This window comes from Cariama cristata, unplaced genomic scaffold (genome assembly GCF_000690535.1).
Source record: "Cariama cristata isolate BGI_N322 unplaced genomic scaffold, ASM69053v1 scaffold24056, whole genome shotgun sequence".
NCBI lineage: Eukaryota > Metazoa > Chordata > Aves > Cariamiformes > Cariamidae > Cariama > Cariama cristata.
Window position 1 is genome coordinate 2,794 of NW_009620678.1, and position 302 is coordinate 3,095.

The 302-nt window shown below is 62.6% G+C and overlaps 1 protein-coding gene across 1 annotated transcript in view; it reads right to left on the minus strand.

Annotated features, from left to right (window-relative positions):
- Positions 1-302, minus strand: part of CRYBA1 (crystallin, beta A1) — a gene marked incomplete at its 5' end in the record, with an annotated part of 3,072 nt that overhangs the window by 952 nt on the left and 1,818 nt on the right. The window contains 1 exon segment of the mRNA XM_009701693.1: positions 219-292. Coding sequence (XP_009699995.1) covers positions 219-292 — 74 coding nt within the window.

The window sequence follows — 302 nt, forward strand, 5'->3', positions numbered from 1 at the left end:
TCCCTTAAAATTTTTAGAAAACAGGACAGAAGGAGCAAATCTTGCTGGGCATGGGGGCGAAGAGCTGAGCCCACCCCGAGGCGCCTCTGCCACCCGCAGAGCCCCTGCCAGGGCTGTGTTTGCCATTCCCAACCTCGCTCCCCAGGCCTGGAGCCATCCCCTGGGACATTTCAGTGGGATCAGAGAGGTGAGAGCTCCGTGGGAGCCAGGACACTCACAGCGGAGCAGACGGGGCGGAAGGACATCAGGCGCTCGATGTGGTAGGCCTTGCTGCCGCTCCAGGCGTCCCAGCGTGGGGCATC